The sequence below is a fragment of the Lampris incognitus genome, chromosome 13 (assembly GCF_029633865.1).
Source record: "Lampris incognitus isolate fLamInc1 chromosome 13, fLamInc1.hap2, whole genome shotgun sequence".
Taxonomy (NCBI): Eukaryota; Metazoa; Chordata; class Actinopteri; order Lampriformes; family Lampridae; genus Lampris; species Lampris incognitus.
The window spans coordinates 19,927,707-19,954,477 of NC_079223.1; the positions used below are offsets into that span (position 1 = coordinate 19,927,707).

General features: G+C 41.5%; 1 protein-coding gene across 1 annotated transcript; it reads left to right on the forward strand.

The window, feature by feature from the left end:
• Window positions 1–1,593: 1,593 nt before the first annotated feature.
• Window positions 1,594–26,601, forward strand: lnpk (lunapark, ER junction formation factor). Its single transcript, XM_056292057.1, has 15 exons — window positions 1,594–1,620; window positions 2,969–3,010; window positions 7,515–7,565; window positions 7,734–7,870; window positions 9,362–9,420; window positions 10,549–10,589; window positions 10,800–10,883; window positions 11,400–11,451; window positions 11,662–11,778; window positions 16,680–16,772; window positions 17,772–17,877; window positions 19,982–20,052; window positions 20,594–20,764; window positions 23,855–23,953; window positions 25,961–26,601. The coding sequence occupies exons 1-15, from the start codon at window positions 1,594–1,596 to the stop codon at window positions 26,143–26,145; spliced, it is 1,335 nt and encodes a 444-aa protein (XP_056148032.1). The 3' UTR covers window positions 26,146–26,601.
• Window positions 26,602–26,771: the final 170 nt, after the last annotated feature.

Here is a 26,771-nt window from a genome sequence, read left to right on the forward strand (position 1 = left end):
ATAGCTCGCTGCTCTGGCGATGGAGGAAAAAGTAATGGAACAACTCAAAGGGTTTCTGGGTAAGCGAGCCACCGCAGAAACGTCAGCACATCGCGCCACAACATTCACGGGAGCCTTCAGATGACGTCATCGAGTTGCTGAGCGGAGGGTTACAGACAGCGCCGCAGTCGCTAGCTTACCTCGGTGTTTCTGCTGCACCTTGTGCCTCTGGCTGGATGGCTGTCTAGCTGTCCGTGAGAAACACACAACAACAATGCAAGTATCTGCGCTTGGTTCATTTGACTTGTCTAAGAATGAAGCGCTATGCAAATGGCATATATTTTAGTTTTGCTAGCTAAGTTAAAACGTGCCCTTACCTACATTGTTTTTTGTTTGTTTGTTTTGTTAAACTGGTCCCTTAAACGACATTTTACCAAACACTGCGTCTTGTTAAATGCTAAATATGTTTAGGGACGATGGTTTGGCCACTAACCCGTTACCAAAAAACAAACTAAACACTTTCAAGATTATCAAGCTTACCAGCGACAAACTGGTTTGTGTTAAGGAGCTAGTTACAGGTGTTTTTCCGCTGGCCAATCAAGCGTTTAACAATGCTAATCAAATACATCAACTACATATTAATCTATAGCATTGTATTAAGCAGGGCTTTATGGTCCGGGGCGTAAAATCAATGCATTCTGGCTGATATAATAATGTTCTGAAACAATCAGAATATGATATTTTTTGTTGTTATTTTAATGTTTGTTTTCAGAATATGATGGCGACCAGAGGGGCTGTAGAAAGCGTACATACAAGCAAACTAATAGACCAATCAGTCAATCAAGTTGCATTTAGCAGCATTTGGCTGTTTGGTTGTTGTGAACATAAATGATACTGACGGCTACAATGTGGAAAATCTCGGGTTTTAAAGCCAGTTTAAAGGGTTTTATTCAACCCCTGAAATGTAATGTTCTTGTGTTGTCCGAATTTACCAGCCTGCAAATCAAGTAAAGTTCAAGAATATCTTTCACATTATGAACACAGAGCAAAGCCAAAGTATGTTACATATATCACCGTTTCTGCATTATTTTAAATGTTAAAGAAAAAAAAGAAACCGTTTCCTGTAAATGTTTTCCCTTATATTGCATTTTGTACTTTAAAAATGTGAATTATTTATATCTCCTCGCTTGTCTCATTCCTTTACATTTTATAAATGGCTATGAGCATGGTGTTCTTTGAATAATCCACTGTAACAACAGCACCCTTTGAGTAGAATAATTCCATAGGCAGCTTGCTAAATCCCATGACGATTAAAATAAATGCAGCAGCAAGCTCTACATGGGTTGTTTAACAACAATGTTAGCTGTGTAACTGTTGCAACAAGCATTATGGATGTTGTACACCCAAAAAAATTGTTTTGTATCGAGTGGAATATTTGCGGATCACAGCACATTTTTCTTGCATTATTTTGGATTACATTTATTTAGGCCCCTGAAAATGAGCTTAAAGTTTTCTATATGTGTAAAGACATTGTACTCTGTTAATAAAAACTACATTTTGTGTTCTAGTTAACCAACAGCGACAAAGAAGTGGAGACAGCTGTTGCTGGCCGATATGGGGGCTTTGGTTTCCCGATGGAAGGTACATATGAGGGGGGGGGGGGTTGCTTTTACAGTGAATGTATTCAGGTCCGGTCCAGGTCTGGTATAATAATTTTGAAGACTCCCTGCTTGTAAAACCAGAAGACCATTTCGTTTGATTCCTCTGGCTAAATAGTTAGCCTTCTGGGGGGCAGGCACACCGGTATTAAAAAAACAAACAAAAAAAACACTGTTATAGCATTTCGGACACTAAATCCAACTCCATAGCTGGAACAACATCAAACTCTATTTTAAGACATAGAACGACTGAGCCAGTGAGATAGATAGAGGTAGAGGTTGATAGATAGATAGAGAGAGAGATGAGTTCTTCATATTGATTTAGTTTTCATACAGAGAGACAAGCATAGACTCAAACAAAGATAAATCTGGTGGTGGTGCTGATCACTGTGTAACTGATAAACCCTAAAATTTTATATAGGCTTTGTCTTTTCCTAAACTTTTATTTTTATGTATATCACCAGTGCAATAACATTATGTGTGAATACCGCCAGTTCCTTTATCAAAAACTTGTCAGGTAACGCTTCTCATTTGCATGGCTAAGACTGTTACTTAAAAAAGGTTTCTGATTTGCACACTACTAAAGAGACCCTCTAGTCTCCATTTTATTTTCTGTGTCGCCTTGTATGTAACATGTAATAAAAAGTAGTTGGTTATCCTTTCTGTGTGAGTAACTCACCAGGTTGTAATCCACTTGGAGAAACAGGTTATTGTTTTGTATATAATCCATATGATCCGCATATTCAAAGAGATGGAAACGGATGATCCGCTGTGGCGACCCCTAATGGGAGCAGCCAAAAGAGGAAGAAGAATATATATAATCCATATCAGACTGGTAGAGAGACAGGTGGTGAGACTGGCATGCAGACAAATAAATGGACAATTAGCCTGATGGGTAGAGGTGCTGTAGAAATAAAGACAGAGGGAATGAGAAACTAGTCTCTCAGTGAAAATCCTGGCCAATCTCGACTCACAGCGACACCTTTGTGTCTTCTTCATTGTGAGGTCAAAGAAAGATTTTAAAAGGTTAACTAAGATTACATCCAGAAGCTGCTTTGATCAGTCAGTAGTTACATGCTTCTCAAGCTCCTGTTTTTAGCCAATGTATATTTATAAACTAATCAAGTGTGTGCATGTGTGTGTGTGTGTGTGTGTGTGTGTGTGTGTGCGTGCGTGCGTGCGTGCGTGTGCAAGAGAAGGCTTATAAGTACTGCTGACTGCATTGTTCTGATGAGCTTTGGCTCTAAGATAAATGCATGTATTAATTTTCACTTTACCCCCTCCCCACCCTGCTCTTTCTTTTTGTTTTAATTTTTTCCCTCTTTATGTAGACAACGCCAACTACGGTTGAGCAGCTCGAGAACTTGGACAAGGTGAAGACACACAAACACGCACACACATGTACACGCAAGTATTTAGATTTCTATGCCTGGGAAAACCTTCCATAAAGACTATATTTCAACTCTTAACTGCTAAACTAAAAACTTAAAGGGACAGAAAATGTAACGTTGATACATGTATTCGTTGGTAGCTTGTAATACTGAGGTCCCATAAGACATCTTTCAGGTATCTTCAACCATTTATGAGAAAGTCGCACGCATTTTTGTATTGCTGTGATTATACACTTAGGAGGCTGCTATACAGATTGCTGGAAGAGCGATGCATGCTGTTACACAGGTTCAGTATGATGAGAAATTCCACTGGCATCACTTGTCAATACAGAAAGGGCAAAATGCATAAGACAAAATCAACATCTGCAGAGAAGATAGCAGAAAGGGACTTGAAGGGCAGTGACTACGAATTCAACACACAATGTCCTTTTGCAAAAGAAAGCTGTGCATAAAAGGGTGATGTAATGCCCTGCAATCCCAGTTCTTCAAGTCTTACACACTGTGTGCTGAGCCCACGTGACAATATGTCATTTATGAGTATTGTAGTGAAGACCATCTCAGCTGAGACCAAGACAAGACCAAGAACCTTACTGACAAAGACAGAGATAAAGACTTTTAATGTTTAAGACCAAGAAAAGTTTAAGATTAAATGAGTACAAGATTGAGATAAAACTGCTCACAATTTACAACTGTAAAGGTATTGTGTAAAGTGGGGTCCAAATCGGATTATGGCAGAGGACACGTTGCTTCTATTGAGCAGAATGCCTTGCTTAGCAATCAAGGAAAAGGCAAACGGGGGGAAAAGGTGGCAGAGAAGAAGTGGGGAAAGTAGTTTCCTTTTTTCATAATGATAATGATACAGCAGAAACCACATATAGCAGTGTCTTTATGCATGCTCAATAATCCAGGTAAGAAAATCAAAGAAAATTGAATCAGTTCATCTGGACACGTTTTTTTATTTTATTTATTTAAAAGAATTTCTGTATTTTCCCCCCTTTTTCTCCCCAATTGTACTTGGCCAATTACCCCACTCTTCCGAGCCGTCCTGGTCACTGATCGACCCCCTCTGCTGATGCAGGGAGGGCTGCAGACTACCACGTCTCCTCCAATCCATGTGGAGTCGCCAGCCACTTCTTTTCATCTGATAGTGAGGAGTTTCACCAGGGGGATGTAGTGCGTGGGAGGAATTATGTTGAATGATCACTTTAAGCAGACTGATTGATAATAGTATAATCATTCATTCATTCATTCATTCATCTTCAGCCGCTTTTCCGGGGTCGGGTCGCGGTGGCAGCAACCTAAGTAGGGCACTCCAGTCGTCCCTCTCCCCAACAATGCCCTCCAGCTGCTCCTGGGGGATCCGAAGGCGTTCCTAGGCCAGATTGGACATGTAGTTCCTCCAGCGAGTTCTGGGTCTACCCTGGGGTTTCCTCACAGTTGGCCATGCCCGGTAAACCTCCAAAGGAAGGTGCCCAGGAGGCATCCTAACCCGATGCCCGAACCACCTCAACTGGCTCCTTTCGATGTGAAGGAGCAGTGGCTCTACTCTGAGCTCCCTCCGAATGTCCGAGCTCCTCACCCTATCTCTAAGGCTGAGCCCAGACTTCTTATGGAGGAAGCTCATTTCAGACGCTTGTATCTGCGATCTCACCCTTTCAGTCACTACCCAAAGCTCGTGACCATAGGTGAGGGTTGGAACGAAGATTGACTGGTAAATTGAGAGCTTTGCCTTCCGTCTCAGCTCCCTCTTCACCACAACGGTCCGATACAATGTCCACATTACTGCTGATGCTGCACCAATCCGCCTGTCAATCTCCCACTCCATCCTACACTCACTCGTGAACAAGACCCTGAGATACTTTAAATCCTTCACTTGAGGCAACAACTCATCCCCAACCCGGAGGGAGCATAGTATAATCATCAATATAATGAAAGGAATGATTGTCCAGTGACTTTTGAATTGTATAAGGGGTTAATCGCTGTAATCGCTGTAACCAGTTTCAACTGCAATGATAATAATGATAACAATAGTAAATATGCTTTTATTAATCATTTTTAAAACATCGAGTTGTTCAAGACTTAAAGTCAAGACCAAGACAAAATGGATTCAAGGCCGAGAGGAGACCAAGATCAGGACCCACAGGTCTCGAGATCAGTCTTGAGACCTGCAACCCTGGCATTTACGCAAGCAAGCCGGGGGATTTCTATGCGTGGTTAAAAAAGTTTCAATGGTGGCATTCATGAAATTATCAATGATGAGGAAATTTTGTTCAAAAACCGGCTGTTGTGTTTGTTTTCATTCACATGAATCATTAATGCCATCGTCGATCTTCCTAGTATTTTTTTTACCATGACTTTGCAGTTCGTTTCATCTTAACGGCCTTTCAATTTTAAGACCTAGATTTTTCAAGTTCCCTTGACAGCAAGTGTCTTTCTTCCCGCTTTAAGTGTCTTTGCACAAGACCTGAATCACCTCCACAATGGCACTCTTCAGTTTCTGTATTCATTCGAAAGGGCAAAGTTCTCACATAGGAAACAATCGTAACAACAATGAAATTACTTTCCTCCATCTTTAACCCTAATTCAAAATGCTCTCAATTTAGTTGTTTTTGTATGCAGGGATTTTCCTGCCCAAGTTGGCGGCATGTTTCTTCATGACCTAGTGCTCCCTCTTGTGGCTAATTAAGATGTAACACCTTCCCTGCAAAAATTCTTGAAGGTAAAACATTAGAAAGGAACCCGCCCAAGTCAAGTTAATCTCCACAACAGTATTACTAATGATTCGTTTAATTTGCTAAGTGTAATTATCTTATGATAATCTCTTCGAGATGTCAGATTAGTTTGAAGAATGAAGAAAATGATGTAGTCTCAGACAGAATGCAGTGCACAGATTTGCAATGAAGATTTGCAATGTTGTTGGGCTTAGTTTCAATATAAATTAGGTTTTTATTCGGATTCAGAACATGTTATATATTCAGTGAGAATACTGCCCGAAACTGCATGATACATCAATTTGTTATGGTAAGGAAAGTTATATATGGTGATGTTTGTGTGAAATAAAACTATCATAATCCACGTGATGAAAATGTCTGAGTAGGATTTCAGCTTGTTTTGATTATTGCAGATAGTTATGGCTTTTATAGATTGTAACTCAAAAAAAGCAGAAGAAGAAATATTTGTGTGCATTTTAACCATGTGACAATACTGCATGAACTTAATCCATCAATAATAGAGAAATTATAGCCCATGTGCTCTTGAGATGCTAGTTTCCTGGAAGCCCACAAATACAAATTTAAATCAAATGTCTGATAAAAGACGTGCTTAAATGATGAAATGTGTTTTTATCCATCCAGCCTCGATCAGCAGCTGGTCTCCTCACCTCTGTGTCAGACAGGAAGCTGTGAGTCAACTTGCCGGGGGGGGGGGGGGCAGCTCTGGTTCCCAGACCACATTATGACAACTTTCTTGAGACCAGACGTAGTGCTACCATCAGCCTCTTCAAAGCAGGTGCTCCTTATAGAGGTGACAGTTCCCAGAGAGGACCAGATGGAAGAAGCAAATCAGTGGAAGTGGTTCAAGTACCAGGAGCTGGTGGATCAGTGCCAGAGGAGAGGCTGGAAGGCCCATTGTTAGCCCATAGAAGTGGGGTATAGAGGCTTTGCTGGCCACTCACTGTGCAAGGTCTACACTCTATGTGGCATCACTGGGGCTGCAAAAAGGAAAGCCATCAAGTCTACCATGGAGACTGCAGAGAGGGCTTCCAGATAGCTTTGGATCAGAAGGAGTGATCTGTGGGCCAATGCTGCTGGGATACAAGCCAGTACCTGATCAACCCTGGTTGGGTTGCCTGAGCAAAGATGTATGATGTTGAAAGACAGGAAACACCCGAGAACCTCAGGAAACATTGATGATGTGTCCCAGTGCAACCTAGGATGTATCTTCGAATCATTTGGAAATGATTTATTGAGTGGGGCAACTTCCTCTTTCAGTGTTGGATTCTGTAAATTGTGTAAACACAACATCCATTGCACATTGTCCGTCTTGGGAGAGAGATCCCTCCTCTGTTGCTCTCCCTGAGGTTTCTTCCTATTTTTTCTCCCTGTTAAAGGTTTTTTTTAGGGAGTTGTTCCTTATCCGATGCAAGGGTCTAAGGATAGGATGTTGTGTTGCTGTAAAGCCCCTTAAGGCAAATTTGTAATTTGTGATATTGGGCTATACAAATAAAATTGACTTGACTTAAATTCTCCTGGCTGTGGTCCTGATGATTAGGTATTTTGTTTTCTATTTCAAAGAAGCAGAGATCTTTAACATTTTGATTTTGTCTTTCCCTGATGTTATGTTTCAACTGGATATATAACACGCGCAGAAGAGCTCTGAAAAATGCTCTCAGCAAGCCATTTCCTCTTGTGCTTAAAGGTGCTAAATCAGTGTATGCCAGATTAAATGCAGTAGAATGTTGCTTTTAACCATTCTGTTTCCTTTTTAGGAGATCAAAGAGTTGGAAGAATTTAGAGCCAAGAACCAGCGTCTGGAAAAGGTAGAGTCCACAAACTATTAAGAGGAATACGTGATCAAATATTATTGTAGATATGAATATGGTGTTAGCTGTATCCACTGATTTCAAACAGGGAATGTCAGTGGTGCTAACAGTCATTTGTTCAGTTAAGTACCAAGTTTTGGATTTTGTTTGTGTTCCTCTGGGTAGCTGTGGGTTGGCCGGTTGCTTTTCTACTCATCTGTGATGTACTTGATGACCTGTTTCACTGTCTACTACCTCTACCTACCTGAAGCATGGAATCAGAGAATAACCATGGCTCTTCCTTTCTTTTTATTCCCTGTGCTGTGAGTATCCTTTTGATCGGTTTCTGAAAATCCTAACCATTGCTTAAACACAGACATTTCTTCTTTGTCCGTCTCCCGGCATTTTGCACTATTGTATATTATCATTGAACACCACCAAGCCAAAGGCATATTTCCATAATGCTTGCTTAAGTTAATGGACAATTAAGTTTGAACATGACACTTACAACTACAATAGCCTGGAAACCAGACGAATCTGTGAGCTCGTGTTTTACATTTGCTGTGGCAGATACATATATAGGCTACATATACTGTATTTCCCGGACTACAAGTCACACCAGAGTACTGGTCGTACTCAGCAAAAAACGCGTTGCTGTGAGGAAAAAAACATGTATAAGTCGTTTCAGTGTATAAGTTGCATTTATATGGTCATACCATAGAAATTGGATGACAGTAGAATGGACATTCCCATTCAAATCATAGCAGGATGGTCAGAGCCGCGGCACCCATTGCAAATTGTTACTACTGTAGCAGGCTAACTTCTGTGTAAAGGTCCGTATAAACCAACTTGCTGCAAGTTGTGGACTCTTTTTTTTTTTTTTTTTTTAGTCAATGACTCAGCGAAGTGAGGTTTTGCTGTAACGACCAAAAAGAGCAGTGGAGTAGTACAAACATTTACAGCCCAACTGATGTGTGTTGGCACTATAACAACTAACAACAATCACCATTTTCTTTTGAACTACTCAAGTGACCACAGCAAACATTTCAATGTTGGTTCTACTCTAATTCACTTTCCATGGTTGGGTACAGTGTTTTCAATTGAGTCACAAGGTTAAACAGGGGCATGGAGTGGCCTTAGTTGAAATGCAGTGTATTGTCCATCAAAATTACATTGTGTAAGTCGCTTTGGAATACAAGTCGCAGGACCAGCCAGATGTGTAAAGAAACAGCAATTTAGCATTTGCGAACGTGTCTGGATCCCAGGCTATAACTACACTTTTTTCCTCATTTTCCCCCTTTTTCTCCCCAATTGTATTTGGCCAATTACCCTACTCTTCCGAGCTGTCCCGGTCACTGCTCCACCCCCTCTGCCGATCCGGGGAGGGCTGCAGCCTACCACATGCCTCCTCCGATACATGTGGAGTCGCTGGCTGCTTCTTTTCACCTGCCAGTGAGTTTTGCCAGGGGGATGTAGCGCGTGGGAGGATCATGCTAGTCCTCCCAGTCCCCCCCCGAATAGGCACCCCAACACACCAGAGGAGGGCGACCAGGACACATACCCACATCCGGCTTCCCACCCGCAGACACGGCCAATTGTGTCTGTAGGGACGCCTGACCAAGCCGGAGGTAACACGGGGATTTGAACCGCCTTCCCCATGTTGGTAGGCAACGGAATAGACCACTATGCTACCTGGACGCCCCCTTAACTACACATTTCTTATACTCTTCATCCTCACCAATCTCTTATCAGCCTTGCTTTTGCCATTTTTTTTGGATCTGTCTCTCACACATCTGTCTTTCTTTCTTCACCAGAGTATGGTTCACCAGGAAGTTGTTGATTTTCTTCTTCTCCAAACGCACAGAGAGAAACAGTAAGACTGCCTGTCTGTCCATATGTCTTTATTTCATCTTACAGTCTCTCAGTCTTCTCTTATTCTGGTCTGTCTCACATGTCTGTCCATTAATCAGACAATTTTTCTGTCTATGTGTATATGTATTGTCTCTTATGCCCTCTTTAAACCTCATTAGTTTGCCTTCTTTGTGACACTGGAGCCTGTCCTTTGTGCAAACATTGATACAGTGACACCTAGAATTACAGACCCTTATGTTTTCCTCTCTTAGCAATACCAAGGGGCATTGATCGCTGAACACCAGCAATACAAATTCATTTAATTGATGAATGCTAACACATGTTTCGTAATGCAGCTGGAGGAAAAATGTAAAAAACATAACATTAACCGTGTTTACATTTGTGTTTTTGACATTTTGAACATTAAAAAAATGTTGATGGAAATGGCAAATACCTAGTAGAATCCTCAAAATTCCCATAAAAGTATTTAAACTTGCTTGGGATGGATAAACTTTTTATTGGTTGAAAAGGAATTGCCATGGAAACACATTTGGTCAATAAGAAATTAAATGTGAATAGAACAGAATCATATAATCAGCTGTTTCTTAATATTAACTGGACCAACTTTCTCGTGGGTGTCGAAGTGTGGGTATATTATGAGGGATCCTTAGACCTACGTTCAGGGGTTTATTCGTTTAAACAGATCTGATGGAAATGTATCTTAACTGCATGATTATTTTTGTGACACTTAATTTTTCACTTGAAATGTATGACTGTTGTGACAAATATCAAGTAGATTAAATGAACTTTCTAAAATTCCAAATCTCAAGTTATAGTATTGTATTAAAAATTACACTGATAATGTATTGTATTCTGTATAGGCAAACAACAGTGACTACTTTTTGTGTGTTTCAAAGTACAAAAATCATGACTTCTGCTTTCAGTTGAAAATTAAATCTTAGATCACATCGATCTAAACAATCTCGCGCAAATCCAACTGGATAGAGGGCGTAAACAGGGAAGTAATTTTGAATGGTTGAATAGGAAAAAATAGAGTAGAGCCAAAGTGAATGGAATCAAGTTGAACTGAGGGGATTTGGTTTGTTTCTCTTCAGTTTTTCACATTGTTGTTCTTTTATTGTTCTTTCAGATGATAAACTTGAGGATTCGAAAGTTGCAAAAAGAAAGATTGTGAGTGAAAAATGTTTTCTTGTTACTTTGCATTGTTTTAAATGTGATATTTTTATTTGTGTTTCATATTGTGTTTGGTCGCAATCTACGTTTTTTTGCCCTCTTGGCTCACGGAGCTGGAATTCCCCCAAAATTTGTAGTTTTTATTTTTTAATCATGGAAAAAAATGTCAACATGTAGGTTGGAAATATTTTTCTGGTCTGTTTTCAGCTAGAGGAAGTGATGGAGACAGAGACCTACAAGAATGCCAAGCTCATATTGGAGCGCTTCGACCCAGAAGCCAAGAAGAAAGCTGTGAGTATAGTTCCCTGATTATCTGTTATGTCTTCTATGTTCAAATATAAGTAGTGATTGAATGTTGTCTGAGAATATTGACACTCTTCATGTCACACAGAGAATTCTTCAACAAGATATAATCATGTATCAAAATTTTATTTCATGTTTAATGATTGTATTTTGCACGTATATTATCATTTAACCAGGAAGCCAACTGTTCTCTTCTGCAGGCCACAGCTGCGAAAAAACAAAACAAAATACAGTAGCTGTTTTTACTATTTTGTCAATCATCAAGATATTTCATGTAGAACAGGGCCCCAAACTAATGGGTGCCTATCTACCAAAGTGGTAGGAAAGTAGAAACATTTTCAAGTTTACTTGCATTAATATGGTGGTTGGTGATAATTTCCAAACCTTTGTGTAAGTAAGACACCTGTTCAGTGCTGTACATACATAGATAATCTTAATTTTTCTTGTTTGCCATCTTATAGTTTGACTTTTCTTTTGTTGTTAATCATCGATGTCATTATTTAGGAGTTGGAGTCCACTCCAGTGCATCCCCAGATGACCCCTAGACCTGGGCAAGGTATGACACAGGATGGGGTGGGATCAGCCCAGAATTTAAAAATAACAGTCAGAATGAATTAGTACAGTGCAATTATCACCAGTTTATTTTGGATTGTTAATAGTTTCTTCTCCTCCCTTTTCCTCTTGCTTTGTTTCATATCTCCTCATTGCATCTGTCTCTTTGTCCTCTCCTTTCCTGTCCTGTCCTCTCCCCCTACTCTCTTCTCAGAGATTCGGCAGAGGGGTGTAGGGATGAAACCCATGCTGATGAACACCCCTGCTGCTATGGCAATGACCCCACTACCAGGAGTGCGACCCCAGATGGGACCAGGTGGTACAAGTGCAAGTAGGGGACGACAGACTAAATACAACTAAATGCAGCATCACAAAATATCTCTCAGAAAACATGTTAAGTGTATGGGCAGATCTATGTTGCTCATCCAATGTTCTGAGTATTTAGCATGTTCCTGTGCCATGAGCCACGAGGAGCCACGCTAGCACAATTTCTTATCATAACAATGAACTCGAATAAGTTATGATGATTGCAGTGCAGCTTTCCTTCATTCACCTGTCATAGCCAGAGACCTGTACAAAAATAACTGGAAGCCACTACCAACACCAGCAGCAATGTGACCGGTGAAGAAAAGTAAGCTGACTCCTTCAGCACAGCAATCCTGTACTGTAGTACCAGTTGAAGCACCATGGGGCAGACATTTTGTATAGCTGCTATGGAGTAATTTATGACCCACAAATGGACTATGTGTAAAAAGAAAAAAACAGGCAAGTGCCGAAGCCATTGCAAGAAAGGTGTTTGTTTTTGCTGTAAGTAAATTCTCAGTTTATAACCAGCCTTTGAATATTTCTAGGCTATGGAAATACGATTGAGCCCCAGGACCAAATCTAGGCATTGCAAACAAATGTTAGGAGCCACAACTGGCATCTAAAATGAGCTAAGTTTGGTATCATAACATGTTGAATTTGACTTGCAATCAGTGAGAAGGATGCTTTTTTTGGGCCCATCACTATCATCATTTGGAAGATAGATCGATAGATAGATGCTTTATTGTCCTTGCATATTAGACATAACGAAACTTAGTTTGGCAGCAATCCACTCCACTTTTCAGCATATATAAATGTATGAATGAAATAAATGTGAAAGGGGGTGCCCCGGTGGCTCACCTGGTACAGCGCGCACCACATAAGGCTGAGTCCTTACCGCAGCAGCCTGGGTTTGAATCTGGCCCGGGCCCTTTGCTGCATGTCATCCCCTGCCTTTCTCATTTCTCTTTACTGTCAGTGTTAAAATAAAGTGGAAAATGCTGAAAAATAATCTTAAATAAAAAAAAATTTTTTAGATACATAAAAATAAAAGTCAGTCATATGTGCATTGTAAAAATAAAATACCATATGTAGATTTAAACGCTGACACTTGTTGCACTTATTGCATTAGCAGCAGTTAAATGTTGCTCTTGGGGACAGGGTAGTTGTTTTGGAGGGGGGTGGGCAGTTATGGGTTCAGCAGCCTGTCCACGGCTCTTGGGAAAAAGCTGTTTCTCAGCCTGTTGGTCCGTGTGCGTATGGTTCTGAGCCTTCCTGAGGGAAGGATGTTGAATAGCGGGTGTGAGGGGTCTCATGAGGTTAGAGGCCCATTTGTGGAGACAGTTTGGGAGTGGGAGCCGATGATCCACTGAGCCATTTTAACTATCCACTGCAGGTCCTTCCTGTCTGCCGCAGTGTAACTGGAGTACCAGTAACTAGAGTACCAGATTTTACAGCAGTACGTCAGGATGCTCTCAATAGTGCAGTGGTAGAAGTTGATCAGCAGTTTTTGGGTGAGTCCTGCTGTACCTCTGGGTCCTTAGAAAAAATAGGCATTGCTGTGCCCCCCCCCCAATTGTACTTGGCCAATTACCCTATTTTCCGAGCTGTCCCGGTCACTGCTCCACCCCCTCTGCCGATCCGGGGAGGGCTGCTGTACCACATGTCTGCTCCGATACATGTGGAGTCGCCAGCTGCTTCTTTTCACCTGACAGTGAGGAGTTTCGCCAGGCGGACGTAGCGTGTGGGAGGATAACGATATTCTGTGAAGCACTTTGGGTATCAAGATAAAGCGTTATCCAAATGTAATCTATTACTATTATAATTCCCCCAGTTCCCCCTCCCCCCTGAACAGGCGCCCCAACTGACCAGAGGAGGCGCTAGTATGACTAGGACACATACCCAAATCCGGGAATTCAAACTGGAGAGCCCCATATTGGTGGGCAACAGAATAGACCGCTACGCTACCTGGATGCCCTGCTGTGCCTTCTTGACTAGATGGGTGGTGTTCAGGCTCCAAGTCAGGTCCTCGGCTATGTGGACTCCCAGGAGCTTGAAACTGGCAACCTCCTCCCCATAGATATACAGTCCAGTGTGGTGTGTATTTTTTTTTTCTGACGTCGATGATGATTTCTTTAGGGGTTTTTTTGTACTGAGGTTCAGGTCATTGTCCCTACACTATGCAGAACGTGTCTGGACCTCCTCCCTGTAGGCTGTTTGATTCTTATTGAACATCACTTCCACTATGGTCGTATCGTCTGCGAATTTAATTAAGGTGTTGGAGCTGTGGGTGGGAGTGCAGTCGTAGGTGAAGAGGGAGTAGAGGAGTGGACTGAGGATGCACCCTTGGCGAGCGTCGGTGTTGAGGATGATGATTGAGGAGATGTGATGGCCCTGCCTGACATGCTGGGATCTGATAGACATTCTTTGATCCACAGATAGAGAGGGGTTTCTAGACCTAGTATCTGCAGTTTGTTGAGCAGTTTGCATGTCAGTTTGTTGAGCAGACATGCATGTCAAAGAAGGCATGCATGTTAGGGTTAGTACTCCCGTCTGTGCCCTTGACCGAGGCATGGCAAGACGAACTGGAGTTGGTCCCCGGGTGCTGCACGGCGGCTGCCCACTGCTCCTAGCTACACAGCTAGGATGGGTTAAATGCAGAGAAGAATTTCCCCACGGGGATCAATAAAGTATCTCAAAATAAAAAAAAGTTTGTTCAGGTTGATGGAGTTGAATGGTGAGCTGAAATCAACAAACAACATGCTGACTAAGTGTTAGGGTTTTCTAGGTGGGTGAGGGCTGTGTGTAGCGCTAATGAGATGGTGTTGTCTGTGGATCTGTCGGCCTTGTAGGCAAAATGGTGTTGGTCGACATCAAAGGGGATGCAGGCCTTGATGTGGGCCAGCACCAGTCTCTTGAAGCATGTCATGATTACTGGCGTGAGACCAACTGGGCGGTAATAATTCCAACTTGTGACTGCTGAGGTCTTGGGTACAGGGATGATGGTGGTGGTTTTCAGGCAGGGAGGGATTGTGACTTGTTGTAGTGATAGGTTGAAACTGTTTGTAAAGACTGCAGCAAGCTGGTTGGCACATGCCTTCAGTTCACGGGCCAGAACACCATCAGGCCCAGCTGCCTTTTTGCTGTCAATGTTATTTAAAGCCCGCTTGACCTGATAGGGCTGAAGTGTGAGTGGCTGGGCGCTCTCTGGTAAGGTGGTGATTGGTCCCTTGTTAGAGCTGTCCTCAAAGCAGGCAAAGAATGTGTTGAGCTGGTCTGGGAGGGAGGTAGCGATTGAGGAGGGGATGTTGTGGCTTTGTTTATAGTCAGTAATGCTCCTGACGCCTTCCCACATGGTGCAGGGGTTGTTTTCCTTGGAAGTGTTCCTTAATGTGTTTGTACTTTTTTTGTGCAGTTTTAATGCCTCTGTCTAGGTCTGCTCTAACTCTCGTGTAGGCCTCCCTGTCTCCTGAGTGCTGCATCATCCCAGGCTCAGAGCAGCACTTGCATACTGTTATTGAACCATAGTTTCTGGTTGGGGAGCACTTTAATTTGCTTTTTTGTAGTTACATTGTCAATGCAGATGTTGCTGTATGATGATACAGTGGAGGTGTAGTGCTCAATGTCTGAGTGTTCAAAGAGCTCCCACATAGTGTCCTCAAACCAGTCCTGTAATGATGATGAGGCTTCCTCAGGCCAAATCTGAGCTGTCTTGGTCTGAGGTTTGATTCTGCTGATGAGGGGTTTGTAGGCTGGGGTTAGGAACAGGGACAAATGGTCAGATTGTTCAAGATGGGGGGGGGGGGTCTTGTGGGCTCTGGGGATATTTGCGTACACCTGAGTCAATGTTTTGCTTTTCCTTGTTTTAATGTCAGCATTCTTATATAATTTTGATAACACATTCTTCAGATTGGAGTGGTTGAAGTCTCACGCTACAATAGAAATACTCTCTGGTTGTGTGTTTTGTTTTCTTCTGTTGGCATCATGTAGCTTGCCCATAGCTAGCTTAGCAATAGCTCGGGGGGACTAGTGGCTTCATTTCCAGACAGTCGTCGATCTTCTTGTTATTAAATTGTTAAAAAGTTGTTGAAAAGATGTTGAATTACGTTAGGGAGCTCCAGCAGTCTATGCCAGCTTTTGGGGACCTAAGCTGCAAGATAGCATAAGATTGCTAGATGACGATAACCAAGTATTTAGTTAGGATAAAAACACATTTGCACTTATTAGAAATCCAATCTGCTCTGTGCATAACTGTAGTCCACTGACTTCCAGTTTCTACTGCCGTGGTCATACCAGTTTCCTGTTTGTTGGCGTGTGCTATTGACAATGGCATATTTTTCACGATGCCTGCAAGATTTACCATGGATAAATGTCAACATCATGCATCAAGTTACATCCACAACAATGAGGATGAGGATAATTGCAGTGTCCTCATAATTGTGGACATAACTTGATATGTACAACTTGAAACTTTTCACCTGTTTGCTGATAGGTGCAGGTGAAAGTTTGTCGACAGTTCTGTGCATGTCATTGACATTTATACATGGTAAATCTTGCAGGCATCGCGAAAAATATGCCATTGTTAGTAGTACACGCCAACAAACAGGAAACTGGTGTGACCGCTGCAGTAGAAACCAGAAGTCAGTGGACTACAGTTATGCAGGGTGTATTTGAGTGGTGGTGTTGAGCAGGATGTGCATGCAAACACAGCCTCTAAATATGTGTTGGGGATTAGGTGTTGAGAGCTTTACATGTGTGTTACAAATGTTTATGTTAATATTCAGAAATTTGGCCAATTTATATTCGTTTGCTTTCGTTTGCAATATAACATTACGTTAAAAGTCAAGCGTCTATCTGTCTTTTTCTGTCACTGTCTCTCTCTGCTGCACTTCTACTTCTGTCACCCATCAGCTCCTGTCCCTCTGTCAGCTCCAGGGGGACCACCTGAGAGATCCACTCCATCTCCATCTGTCCCTCAGGGGGTAATACCCAGAACACCTTGTTCCCCTATTCCAGGTGTAGGTAGGTTGCAGTGGCTGTTAGCCCCCTCAAAGTATGTTTGTGTAAGAGATGTTAAGTTTTTCATGTGTATTAAGAGATTAATACAGCTATGTGCTGCACCTTGTTCCCCTCACGTCAGTGCTATTTTGCTTTTAAGCCGCAGCATTCTAGAAAACTAGCAATGTACCATGAGGGCCATTCATGGTCCAGAGGGGCTTACCTTACAAATATCAACACAATTTCTGCAGACACAAAATTATTAAAACCACAGTTGAAGCATAAGATTTAAAACACTGAAGCATACAAATGTTGATAGGAAAGCTAATCAAATGAAATTAGTTTATTTTGAAAAATGCACAACAACAGTGCAGCACAGCATTAGTAGTTGATGGCAATGGAATGTTTTGTCTATGAGCTCAGGGAAATAAAACAAAACAGCAATCTCAAACACAAAATAAGGGTAGGAATAGATACAAGGTGAAATGCAGCTGATAAAGCGCTTATGGATTATCATAATTACTGTTATTATTATTATTACTATTATTATTGTTATTAATGTCCCTGTATTAATATTGGTAAACCATATGTCCAATATGTATTGCAGTCCATTTACTACAAGATTGTAAGCACAGAGATTTGAACCAAATCAATAAACAGAGAAAGGGAGTTGAAACTTTCAACCAAATATGTAACACAGTCATGCGATTGCAGACAGTCACACAGTAGTAACAGGTTTGTGGAGAATCAACTAGTTTGGCCAGCAAGGATTTGCATACTGCAGAGACCAAAGCTATTGCTGCATAACTTTTTATTGTTGATGCAAAAATAAACTGAATTACATCTCTGTGATTAGTATACAGATGTTTTAATGGTAACATGACATTTTTAATGGCATTATGAGGTTTGATAGTAATCTGCCAATTAGAATAAATTAAGCTGTGTGTGTGTGTGTGTCTGTCTGTCTATTGTTCTGTTTTTCTGTTCATTCAATAACCATCCATATTTATTTGAATTTTTCAGGTATGCATCCCCCAGGTCCTCCTCTGGCCAGACCAGTTCTGCCCAGAGACAGGGGAGCAGTTGACCGGGTCATAGAATATCTGGTCGGAGATGGACCCCAAAACAGGTAAGAAATAGTGATGAGACAAGGTTTAGTTTTGACTGTTAAAGTTGCAAGACTTCATCCTAAGAGCTTGTTTTGCCTTATTAAAGTAGTTTTTAGCCTTGAATATATCAATTTATATATTGTGCAAAAATTGTAGGTTTGTTGGGCAATGTTCAGAGCATGTCAATCCTGCTGCCAGGGTTTGGGTTCTATTTCTGCTGGGGCTACCCATTTTTAAGATATATGTGCCCCATAGTTCCTGTAAAACGCTCAAGATCTAAGTGTCAATGAAGTAGACCAAATAAACCAAGTGTTAAAGGGTTTGACATGGTCTGTCAGTGTGCCCGGGAAGAACCGAAATAGTTATTCTTATGTGGCCAAGTTTCCAAGGTTCTAGTAAAAGAGATCATCATTACCCCCTCACAAATCGGACCACACTTTATTATGACTGCAGTAGAGAGATGGCTAATACTGTAAAAAAAGTCTAATACTTTACTATAACAGTTGTCGGCCACGTAGCAACGGAAGACAGATAAACACATTATTAAGTCTTCAACCGTCCTAACTTAACACTCTCTCCATGCTGGCAGCATGCTCCTCAGGCTCCCTAAGCTTTTGCTTTTAAGCCCATGCTTGGAGTCGGCACTTCTCCAAGAAAACAGGCCAACGTACATTGCATAGTTTACTTAACAATAGAAAACTTTTATTATGTTTTATGAGCTAAAAAACATTTTTAGGGGGTGTCTGGGTAGCATAATGGTCTATACCAGTGGTTCTCAACCTTTTTGGGGTCCTGGACCCCCTGCGTATTTTTGATCTACCCTGAGGACCCCTCCACCTGATCTTGGGGGAGGGGGGTTGCAATTTGATAGAAACAGTAGAAACTGCATTTTAAATTGTATTATAGCATTTATTCACTCTTTGGGGCAAAAATAAGAGCTTTCAGTTGTAACTTAGATATAGTTAACAAAACAGAATTCTTATGCAGTAACTTTCAGATATATGTAACAAAACAGAATATGTATTCAGTAACTTTCAGATACATGTAACAACAGAATTTTTATGCAGTAACGTTTAACAATGCAAACGGGAGCGAGATCTCTTATTAAAATGCAACAAATTACACTTGTGAAACAGATGTAATTAGAGAAAAAAGTCCTGTTTCCCTTTATAGTTTAGGTAGATAAAGGTCTCAGTCACATTTGAGTAAAATAATCCTATTTCTATAAATGTCATAGGATCTTTTTTTTAAAGATATTTTATTTTCACGGACCCCTTGCAATTACACCACGGACCACTAGGGGTCCGCGGACCCCCGGTTGAGAAACACTGGTCTATACCACCATTGGCTACCAACACAGGGATCGCCGGTTCGAATCCCTGTCACCTCTGGCTTGGTCGGGCATCCCTACAGACACAATGGCTGTGTCTGCGGGAGGAAAGCTGGATGTGGGTATGAGTCCTGGTTGCTACACTAGCACCTCCTCTGGTTGGTTGGGGCACCTGTTCAGGGGGGAGGGGGAGCTGGGGGTAATAGCGTGATCCTCCCACACGCTCTGTCTCCTGGCAAAACTCCTCACTGTCAGGTGAAAAGAAGCGGCTGACAACTCCACATGTATCGGAGGAAGCATGTGGTAGTCTGCAGCCCTCCCTAGATCGGCAGAGGGGGGTGGAGCAGCGACCGGGACAGCTCAGAAGAGTGGGGTAATTGGCCGGATGCAATTGAGGAGAGAAAAAAAAATTTCTCAAGGATTTTATTTTTGTCTTGCTCTCAAACCTTTTTCTTTTTGTTTTGCCTTTTTCGAAATGTACTAGGCAGAAACAGACTGAACGAAAGTGAATGTTTACTTACTATTTCACTGAAAAGTTGTTTTGTTTTTTTAAAGATGCATGCATTGTTCTTGCCACCAATATGAGCGTTATATTTTTGGGATAAACTATTTATGAGGACTTTGTTCAAGTAATATTTTAAAGAGCCCACTAAATGATGTGGTAAATCACATACAAGGTCAAGAAAAACTTGTGTTGTAAAGGTGATTTTATCATCAGTCATATTAAAACATAACTGCAACTTCATTTAGCTGCCTATCTCTCTCTCTCCTTCCATTCTGTCATCTCTGTCCAGATATGCTCTCATTTGCCAGCAGTGCTTCTCTCATAATGGCATGGCCTTAAAAGAAGAATTTGAGTATCTAGGTAAGAACATGTAAATAACCAATAGCGTATATGAGAAAGAAAAGAAATCCACTTCATTTTGTCTTTGAACAGTTGCTCAATTGTAGTGAAATTTGTTTTCTGCATTTAATCCATCCTGTTGTATAGGAGCAGTGGGCAGTGCCCCAATATAATATATTACAGAAAAGTACCATCAAGTCAAATCTTAAAAATGGTATTGCTGTTTATTTATGAAAAATGTGTCAGGTGCTTTTTCAAGATAACTTCCTAAATCCAACCACAACTAAATTGATCAATTTGAAATAGCAGAAAATTCTGATAGTTTACTGCCCGTTTGAATCAATCAACTGTCACCTCCTCACTTGAATAGACTGGAAACCAGTTGCAGTTCTATGCATTTAAATCATTTGCTCATGAAGATGAATCTTTGAGCAATCTTTGAAATAACTGATCTGCTCTTAGACCTGGTCATAAAGGAGGGCGTGTTTTGCAAAGGCAGTAGTCGCCCTCTGTAAGTTTAACTGTTGAATTCTCTTTCTCTTACTCTCATCTTGTTCTCCAGCATTTCGTTGTGTATATTGCTACTTCCTGAACCCAGCTCGTAAAACACGTCCCCAGGCTCCCAGACTTCCACAGTTTAGCTATGAGAGGAGCCTGAGGTCAGACTCGCCTTCCCCAGGACCAGTACCACAATCTGGGGGAGATACTGAGGAGAGTGCCCCCCCCTCTGGAGGTAACAGCACACACAGTCACATGCAAACATACAGAGATACTCGGACACGTACACTGATGAGCCAAAACATTATGACCACCTGCCTAATACGCTGTTGGTCCTCCTTGTGCTGCCAAAACAGTGCCAACCTGCAGAGGCATGGATTCTACCAAGACCCCCAAAGGGGTCCTGTGGTATCTGACACCAAAACATTAGCAGCAGATCCTTCAAGTCCTGTAAGTTGTGAGGTGGAGCCAATGTGGATGGGACTTGTCTGTCCAGTACATCCCACAGATGCTCAATCGGATTGAGATCTAGAGAATTTGGAGGCAAGGGCAACACCTTGAACACTTCATCATGTTCCTTAAACCATTCCCGAACAATGTGTGCAGTGTGGCAGGGTACATTATCCTGTTGAAAGAGGCCACTGCCATAAGGGAATACCATTGCCATGAAGGGGTGTACCTGGTCTGCAATGATGTTTAGGTAGGTGGCACCTGTCAAATTGATGTCCACATGAATGGCTAGACCCAAAGTTTCCTGGCAGATCATTGCCCAGAGCATCACACTGCCTTGTCATCTTCCCACAGAGCATCCTGGTGCCATCTCTTCCCCAAGTAAACAGCATACACATACATAGCCATTCACATGATCTAAACGAAAACAGGGCTCATCAGACCAGGCGACCTTCTTCCACTGCTCCAAGGTCCAGTTCCAATGCACACGTGCATTGTAGGTGTTTTTGACAGTGGACAAGGGTTAACATGGGCATTCTGAGCAGCTGCACAGCGCCATATGCAGCAGGGTGCGATGCACTGTGTGTTGTGACACATTCCTCCCATAACCGTCATTAAAATGTTCTGTGACTTGTGTCACAGTAGACCTTCTGTCATTTCGTGCAAGACAGGATAGCCTTCGTTGCCCTCACACATCGATGAGCCTTGGGTGTCCAATACCCTGTCGCCGGTTTGTGGTTTGTCCGTCCTCAGACCACTGTTGGTAGGAAATCATTACTGCTGACTGAGAGTACCCCAAAAGCCTTAACGTTTCAGACATGCTCTGAAGCAGTCATCTGGCTATAACAATTGGCCCTTGTCAAAGTCGCTCAGGTCTTTACTCCTGCCCATTTATTTCCCGTGCATCCAACACGTTTTACCATGAGAACTGATTGCTCACTTACCATCTAATGTACCCAGACCTTGACATGTGTCCTTGTTTGGAGATGATCGTTATTCATTCACCTGTTAGTGGTCATAATGTTTTGGCTCATCTGTGTATCTGTATGGACGAAGGCCATGTCAAGGTGAGGCCACCACTAAGAGTTAGGTTGGAAGGACCACTGCTTAGGGCAGTTGAGCCCTATATAAAGCCTGGTTAAATGATGTTTTTCATCTTATCAGCAGAGAATAAATGTAATAATGTTTAACAAAAATCAGAGATATGTCCATTTTTTTATTGGTCTCAGACAGAATTGCAAAACTTAACAGAAAAATCTGCAGTCATTTGTCTTGAATTATTATGAAGACCATCTCAGGTATGTTTCGAAGTCCTCACAAGAGACAGATTTCAAACATGTTTTGCAGTATGCACCTAAAAAAAAACACACACACACACACACACACACACACACACACACACACACACACACACACACACACACACACACACACTCACTCACTCACTCACTCACTCGTATAGTTTACACACCCCTTAAACTCATTGCTTGATATGTCATTGCAACCCACCTTTGCTCTAACCAAATGTGTCAAATGCTCCATGGTTAGTGCTCCAATTAACCCCTCTTATTTGTGTATGTTTGATTACCCCCCACCAACCCCATCCATAACTATGCCAGCATTCATGCTTTCGTAGTTCAGTGAGTGAGGGTGTTAGACACTCAAGGTAGAATGTAAAGGGCACTTTATTAACCATACCAGAATGGTCATCTTCCCAGAAGGCCTAGTTTCTATTTTTTCAAGCCACTGTTATACATGCAGCTTGGGTTAAGGGTTCCATTCCCACTGTGTGCTGTAAAATAATTCCAGCCCTGGTACTGTCAGGTGGTGTGTTTGATTTTTTTAATTTTCTTACCGAAGTCAAGGTCAAGCAGCAAATGTCTACTTGTTCTTTTAAAACTAAAATGCCCATGTAGGTGAAGACAGTCTCCATGAATAAGTGGGCTGAGGCATGTATCATATGCTCTCAACCTTGTGCATTTGCTTCTCCCTGTAGCAACCTAGGCCCAGTACTGTTTCTCTAGTAAGAGTACATTGTGTAATGTTTGATAAAAGATAAAAATTTTGGATTTTTTTTTTTTTAAAAAAAAACCTGAAGTAAGGCCCATTGAAACTGACCAGTCACCATATTATTCAGGAATCAGTGGGTGTTTTACTTTAAGAGAAACTAGCTCGCTAGCTTCTAAACTGACTCATGATAAATAGTAACAGATGCAGACACAAGTCGGCATCATTGGTGTAGAAAGACATCTTAATTTTTCTACAGAAATATTTTAGCATTTACCAGTTAGAAAGCAGTGGTGCAACACCATGCAGGTAGTGACAAAACCAGTTGCATGGGGGTTGCATGTGTAATGTCAGCTTTGAGAGGTTGCAGGAGGCATTGTATTTTCCCAAGAGCCCACCACATCCCCAAAAAGAATGCATCCGTGTGCACATAATGAACAAAACGTGTGACGTGTTTTCATACACTTTAGCCTGTGGTAAAATATTAATTCTGGAAAATAAGATCTTTTGGTCTGGATGACAGATTGTCTCCAGATGACAGCATCTCCAGACTTTTAGCACATATTTAACATGTTAATTTTAATTGCATGATAACAAACAAAAAGTGAATGTGCATGTTACACAAAGCCCCAAAAACAGTTAAGATTTGTTTCCCCAAGTCTTTTTACCTATTGGATGTATCTACTAAAATTCTACACTCCAAACAGTTTTGAATTTTACCGTTCTGATTTCTACACTTATAGCTGCCTTGATGCTGCAGACATTTAATTAACAGGACATTCAATCAATTCAATCCTAAAGTCTTTCATTGGACAGCTGAACACCTGTAGTGCCAAGTGGATTTGTAACAGTGTTATTCTGCCTCTAGCCAAGGCTCTGGCTCCGTGGAGTTCGGTCCACAGTTTCACCACCGTCCAGACCCAGCAGAACCCAAAGCGCCCTCAGAAAGAGCCTTCACAGAATCCAGGTTCCCCTCCCAGCCCTCCTCCTTGCATTTTCTGATTAAGTCTGATTTGAGCTGATTTCTTGACCTTAAATACCCCCTCTCCCTAATATTGAAACGAAAGCTGCTGTAAATTCAATAATATTACAGATTGTTTACCAATGCCTCACCCAGTGTGCAGCCCTTAATCACACAACCTCCAATGATGTCTACATTGCAGTCTAATCTACAACCTCTAATGACGTCTAAAAATGTTGTTCACTCAAGACCTGGCTCAAATAGTGTTTTCAAACACTTGATTGGTTTGTTTCATCGTATTTGGGTGCCACATAGTAGAGTTTTTTTATTTTATCTATGGTCCACAGTTTAAATAACCATAAAAAATTACTTGACAGTCAATTCAACCTGCAGTGCGGAACTTTTGTCTCCTCCGACTGGCAGTGAGAGTAATTACACAAACACTGTCGACACGTGCTTAGTTAATAGTTACAAAAATATCAAGAAGTTTCCAATTTTCCAAGACAATAAGCCATTATTTAGATAGAGTAAATGTAATAGCTACATAGCCTACTCCAAATATTTTTCAAATACCAACCTGTCCAAGAGCAGTAACGCAATATCCGTGTCTGGTCTCAATCTGAGCCTTCTCTTCTTTCAGCGCTCTCCAATGAGGAAAAACTACACCAATGGTTATCTGTGTTTGTCCCCGCCGTTGATTGCTTTCTTTTTTGACTTTAGTCATTCCTCAGAATGCTACGTTTCTTTTTTCTCTGGAGCATCAGAAACTACTCCATCACTACTTCAGCTCTGGCAAAGGAATCGCATCATTCATTTTTCCAAACAACTTTAGATCCAACTTCTGTGTGATGAAAGCATTCGCGTGCCTCTAATTGGCTAGCCCTAACCTTAACCAATCAGAGGCAGAGTTTACTGGGCGACATAAAACTCATCACTACCAGTGCTCCAGCGCGGGAAAGTTGCCACAGACACCAGATTTAAAAAAATCCGGTATACCGCAAAATACAGAGATATTTACCTGGCATTGATGGGCTTAATTAGCACTGTGTGAACTCATTTAGTAAAGGCTTGAATGTATCGGACGTTCATTTATATGTAAAATTCCCGCACTCTACCTTTAACAATACTTTGCTTGGTGAATGATATATAATCACTTATCTAATCTGGCATCTAAAATGTCTCCATGCTTTTTTGACCCCACCCATCTGGTGCTCCATGAGTACTGAAACAAACACAAACAACTATTTGACTCAAGTCTGGTCTACGTTGAGTGTACAAAACAGTGGACCCACCTTCCTAATATTGAGTTACATGTCCTTTTGCACTGTTCGTGTATTTTTTTTTCCAACCATCTCCTTGTCTTCACCTTCATGGCATTATCACTAAAGTTGTTCTGTTAAAATATTATTTCCTCCATGTGAATTAAACTTCCGCATAGGGATCATAAAAGTGCTTATATAGTCAAATTTGATCCAAGACATGGCCAAAAGATTCTCGCTTCACCTGACAAGTCTGTTTCATGCAAAGACCTAGTGTGCACTCAGTGTAATTCCTTGATTTGTGATAACCAATCAGCCCTTTACCACAATCTGGATGGTAGTCAACATCTTTAAGTGTATGTTTAATGGTGTGTCTGTCACTTCTCTCTCCTCTTACTAGCTGTAAGTTATTTGGTCACCCTGCGGCTGATCTGTCAACATCTGATCATAGCATTAACCTGGCTTTGCTGCCAATTCATTTGAAATCATTAGTGATTTTCACTCGTCTTTATATTTATACTCTCAGCTGTTACTTAAATCTTCTCTGTTGCCACCTCTATCGCTTTCCCTATTTTTTGCCTTCCTCACCCCATTTCCCTTCTCTTCTTCTTTCCAAGTCATTGTCCATGTCTCATTGCCCCCCCCACACACACACACCTCCTTTCTCTTTATCTTCTTTCTTTCTCTGTCCCTCTATTTCTTTCAATTCCCTGTCCCCAACTCATGGTCCTGTTTAAACATTTCCTTTTCTTAGACGAAAGAGAAGAGGGGCCTGGTAAGGAAGTGGAGAGTGACAGCCAGTCGGAAGAGATGCAACAGCAGCTGGAGAAGGAGGAGGCGGAGGACAAGCCAGTCCAGGAGGAGGATAGCCAGGAGTCAGCGCAAGCGCATAGCGCCCCTTCAAGTCAAGAAAGAGAACTTCAGCCTTCTCAGTTATAGAAAGACCAGAGGAGGGCTGTCACATTCTCTTCAGACAGTTCAACAAAAAGGTTTTGAGAAAATGCTCCTTTAAGGCCATCGTAGAAAGGCAACATTTTGAGGAAATGGAGACGTTTGATTTTATCAGCTATAATGGCCAGCACTTTAATTTCATGGTACTTTACTTTTTTGAAGCTTAAAATGATTTGATTTTAAACATTGATTTTGATTTAAATTTTCCAGCCCATGTCATTGCAAAAGGCAGTGCAGCCCAATCCCCTTACTATGGACTTGATTTAACTGACTTGTTCCCAGATGGGATTGATAGGCCAAATAAGGGGTAAAACTCCTAAGGGATGTACTTAATATACTAGGTCATAAAGGGGTCTTTCTCATCTTCCACTGCTAATTGTTTCTTAGACAGTGGGTTTATGGAAGATAGTTATTTTATTTTTTTTACTTGATCTCAAAAGTCAAACAGGGTCATTACACACATACACCACAAAACAATGTGAAGATGAGGTAAAGGAAACGATAAATGACTCAGATGTCTCTGTATGGATAACATAAATGGCTGTCACAAACAAAACAAATATTTGGGTCTGGTTTGTCTCCAGTACTATTCGTCTGCCGTCCCTCAAAATGTT